The sequence below is a fragment of the Littorina saxatilis genome, linkage group LG11 (genome assembly GCF_037325665.1).
Source record: "Littorina saxatilis isolate snail1 linkage group LG11, US_GU_Lsax_2.0, whole genome shotgun sequence".
NCBI classification, from domain to species: domain Eukaryota; kingdom Metazoa; phylum Mollusca; class Gastropoda; order Littorinimorpha; family Littorinidae; genus Littorina; species Littorina saxatilis.
In genome coordinates this window covers 17,364,620-17,368,935 of record NC_090255.1, presented here as the reverse complement: position 1 = coordinate 17,368,935, position 4,316 = coordinate 17,364,620, and the positions used below count along the sequence as shown (strand labels likewise).

General features: G+C 46.2%; 2 protein-coding genes across 4 annotated transcripts in view; one reads left to right on the top strand and one right to left on the bottom strand.

The window, feature by feature from the left end:
* LOC138979899 (UNC5C-like protein) overlaps positions 1 to 4,316 on the top strand; it is a 38,195-nt gene that overhangs the window by 16,750 nt on the left and 17,129 nt on the right. The gene's annotated exons all lie outside the window — the stretch shown is intronic.
* LOC138980685 (uncharacterized) overlaps positions 1 to 4,316 on the bottom strand; it is an 11,988-nt gene that overhangs the window by 6,204 nt on the left and 1,468 nt on the right. Inside the window, exons 2-5 of the mRNA XM_070353593.1 lie at positions 2,481 to 2,641; positions 1,764 to 1,940; positions 810 to 924; positions 65 to 222 (exon numbers count right to left, since the gene is read on the bottom strand). Of these exons, the coding sequence (XP_070209694.1) occupies positions 65 to 222; positions 810 to 924; positions 1,764 to 1,940; positions 2,481 to 2,641 (611 nt within the window). The remainder of the gene's footprint in view (positions 1 to 64; positions 223 to 809; positions 925 to 1,763; positions 1,941 to 2,480; positions 2,642 to 4,316) is intronic.

Here is a 4,316-nt window from a genome sequence, read left to right as displayed (position 1 = left end):
TTCTCTCTCTCTCTCTCCTTTTCTCTCTCTCTCTCGAAACCCAATCCAAGGGAAACAAACGCACCGGCTTGCTCTTGCCAAGGTTAATGTCGCTGTCGAAGCCCTGAATGCCGGTGAAGACAGTCGGGATGTCCTCTCCAGAGAATGTCCCATAAGGGATATCGAGTTTTGCCTTTCCGCTACCGTCCGCTCCGATTTCCATTCCAACCTCTCCCACGTAGCCTGTGACGTAAGAAGAATGACGTCATCATACCTATGGCGTGATATTGTGCGCCCTTGCCATGCGGTTATGTTCATTATGATTGCTTATTATAGTTTTAGTGTGTGTGTAGGGGTGTGGGGGGTGGGGGTGGGGAAGGGGGGGGGTGCAATAGTCTGTGTTATGTGTTCGCTTTTTGCTGTGGAGAAGAATGGGTGATAATAGTGGTTAAATGTGTTTCAATAGTCTGTGTTATTAGTAAGCTTTTTTGGTGATGGGGAGGGGGGGGGAGAGGGGGTGTTCAAGTAGTTTTGCCTGCAATTTGTTTGTGTTATACGTACATTATTTGGCCAGGGTTCTGGGGGGGGGATAGGGGGATGCAATAGGGTTGCAACAATCGGTATAATACATACACTGCTGGCTGTTGACAATAACGGTCAACGGTAGCCTCGAAAGTGGGTAGGTAGGTATAGGCAGGTAGGTAGGGACGTAGATAGATAGATAGATAGATAGATAGGTGGATACATAGATAGATAGATAGATAGAAAGATAGATAGATAGATAGATAGATAGATGTCAGCAGGGTTGCGACAGTCGGTATCATACATACACTGTTTGCTGTTGACCACGGTCACTGCAGCATCAGTGTTGTCGCTCAGTTCCTGGACGTCGTTAACGGCGGAGTCAGTTTTGGCGGTAATCTTCTCCTCGAGTTTCTCCTTGGCCTATAGCGACAAAGACAGTCCGTCGTACATGTGGGCAGCGAGGCTGGGGTTTCGGGGCACTAAGTGGCAAGGAGTTTAGTGGCTACACCGTTATGTTCACCGCCGCAGATCTGTCCCCGGTCTTTCGCTTGGAGGAAGGAGCATCATTTCATCAAGCACCCCCCCCCCCCCCCCCCCCCCCCCGTACGCCCCCCATAACAAACCTTACAAATGAATGTCCCCTGCGATCTTCAAACCAACAGCCCAGATCTCATGTATCCTTTGAAAACACATGCAATGTATCCCTTCTCAACACCATACACCCTTTCAAAACACCATAATTATGTCCCCTAGCCTTCGATACTCCATGTGTCCCCTCAAAACGCCATGTGTCCCCTCAAAACGCCATGTGTCCCCTCAAAACGCCATGTGTCCCTTCAAAACTCCATGTATGCTTCCAAAATGCTATGTTCCCTTCCACCACTACGTGCACCTCTTCAGGAGCAATGTACCCCTACAAAACGCAATTATGTGTCTCCTTGAAACGCCATGCATCCCTTCAAAACGTAATTTACACGCTTAAACACTACCAGATATCCGTTCAAAACGCCATTGTATCCGTTCAAATCACCATTGTACCCCTTCAAAACGCCATGTACCCCTTTCAAAACGCCACGTATCCCTTAAAAATGCTATTATATCCCACGAAAACGCCATGTACCCCTTCAAAACTCCATGTATCCCATGACAACGCCATGTATCCCTTGAACACGCCATGTACCCCTTCATAACGCAATGTGTCTTTTTAAAACGCCATGTACCCCTTCAAAACGCAATGTGTCCTTTTAAAAAGCGCATACCTCGTCGAGGACGGTTTCGGCGCGGGCCAGCAGACCGTCTTGTACGGTGTTGGCGTTGATGAGTTCGTTCTGGCGCTCGGAGATGGTGTTGATGGCCTCCACCAAACGTCGAGAGATCTCCACCTCTCCGGCCAGATCGCCTTCCAGGTTGCCGATGCTGATCAGATTCTGTCGGATCTGTTAAGGCAGAAAAATAGGGGATATATAGGTGGGTAGGTGGGTAGGTAGATAGGTAGGTAGGTAGGTAGGTAGTTAGGTAGGTAGGTAGGTAGGTAGGTAGGTAGTTAGGTAGGTAGGTAGATAGGTAGGTGGGTGGGTGGGTAGGTAGGTAGGTAGGTAGGTAGGTAGGTAGGTAGGTAGGGGAAGATAGAGACAGAGAGAAAGGGAGAGAGAGAGAGAGGGAGAGATGGAGGGAGAGAGATTGAGGGAGAGGGAGAGAGAGTGAGACAGAGACAGAGACAGAGGGGGGGAGAAAGAGGGGGAGAAAGAGAGAGGGAGAAAGAGGGAGGGAGAAAGAGGGAGGGAGAAAGAGAAAGGGAGAAAGAGAGAGAGGGAGAAAAAAGGGAGAGAGACAGAGAGGGGGAGAAAGAGAGGGGGAGAAAGAGAGGGAGAAAGAGAGTGAGAGAGAGAGGGAGAAAGAGAGAGAGAGAGGGAGAAAGAGAGAGGGAGAAAGAGAAAGGGAGAAAAAGAGAGAGGGAGAAAAAAGGGAGAGCTAACCCTGTCAGCGATCTGTCTGACGCGGCCGTCCTGCGTTTCCTGGTCGGTGTCCAACCCGTCCAGCTTGCCGAGGACGTCATCAAGCCTGTTGATGAGGGCACCTTCGTTGTTCTTCAAGGCAAACAGTCTCGCGTTCAGGTCGACCCTCTCACCGTTAACGCCTGCAGAAAGGACACAGAACACACCCGTATTAGAAAAAGCTCTCTGGTATCAGCCGAACCTCTCTGGCATCAGCCGAACCTCTCTGGTATCAGCCGAACCTCTCTGGTATCAGTCAAACCTCTCTGGTATCAGCCGAACCTCTCTGGTATCAGCCAAACCTCTATGGTATCAGTCGAACCTCTCTGGTATCAGCCAATTAAACCTCTCTGGTATCAGCCGAACCTCTCTGGTATCAGCCGAACCTCTCTGGTATCAGCCGAACCTCTCTGGTATTAGCCAAACCTCTCTGGTATCAGCCAATTAAACCTCTCTGGTATCAGCCGAACCTCTCTGGTATCAGCCAATTAAACCTCTCTGGGATCAGCCGAACCTCTCTCATATCAGCCGAACCTCTCTTATGTCAGCCGAACCTCTCTCATATCAGCCGAACCTCTCTGGTATCAGCCAATTAAACCTCTCTGGTATCAGCCGAACCTCTCTGGTATCAGCCGAATAAACCTCTCTGGTATCAGCCGAACCTCTCTGGTATCAGCCGAACCTCTCTGGTATTAGCCAAACCTATCTGGTATCAGCCAATTAAACCTCTCTGGTATCAGCCGAACCTCTCTGGTATCAGCCAATTAAACCTCTCTGGTATCAGCCGAACCTCTCTGGTATCAGCCAATTAAACCTCTCTGGTATCAGCCGAACCTCTCTGGGATCCGCCGAACCTCTCTCATATCAGCCGAACCTCTCTCATATCAGCCGAACCTCTCTCATATCAGCTGAGCCTCTCTCATATCAGCCGAACCTCTCTCATATCAGCCGAACCTCTCTCATATCAGCCGAACTTCTCTCATATCTAAAGAAGAACCTAAATGATGGACATGTTGAGAAAAAAACTTCTTTTAAAACAACAACATGGACGCAGGACAAACCGATGTTATACCAAAGCAACTCTAAAATCAGAAAAATGGACATAGAACGCTGACAACTGTTTTTAAACGAATTTCATTGTGTTTAATTGAAGTTTCTTTAATGAATTGTAAAAAAAATGTATTCCATTTCAGTACCACAATAATCCTAATGTGATTAAGTTCCAATTTTTGTTTTCCACAACAACAACAAACAGTTTTGTTAAGCTTAATTCACTTGATAAAATGTATTAAAAGAGCATTTTAAATTGGTGCTGATATTTTGAAGTGATATAGTCAATTAATTGTTGTGTTTTTCTGCAATGATATGTACACATGCATATAGTCATAACCTGTGAAGTTCTAATTTTGATTAATGAAATCCTTTTTTATTTTTATTTTTTATTGGAATGAGCTTATGTATAAATATTATATTTAAAACAGTTTGCGTTTCTATCTTTTTTGGGTATTTTTTCATTGTTTTTTCATGTACCCCCGAATAAATCCTTCGCCTTGCCTTGCCTTTCCTTGCCTTGTTGAGACAACCCCTCCGAGAGTAGCAATGTAAAAGCCTGGCCACATCTCAGACGATGAGTAAAATATTTTACACAGGAAGAAGTGTGACTTTAATGAGATACGCTAAAGCCCCAGCATGTCTCAAATGGTTAACACAACGATTTAAATCTTTTCATGAAAAAAGAAGTTCTAACCTTATCGAACACACTCGCAATAGCATTTAATAACATTAAATGACACGGTTTGCTTGGATGGCTATTCAGCT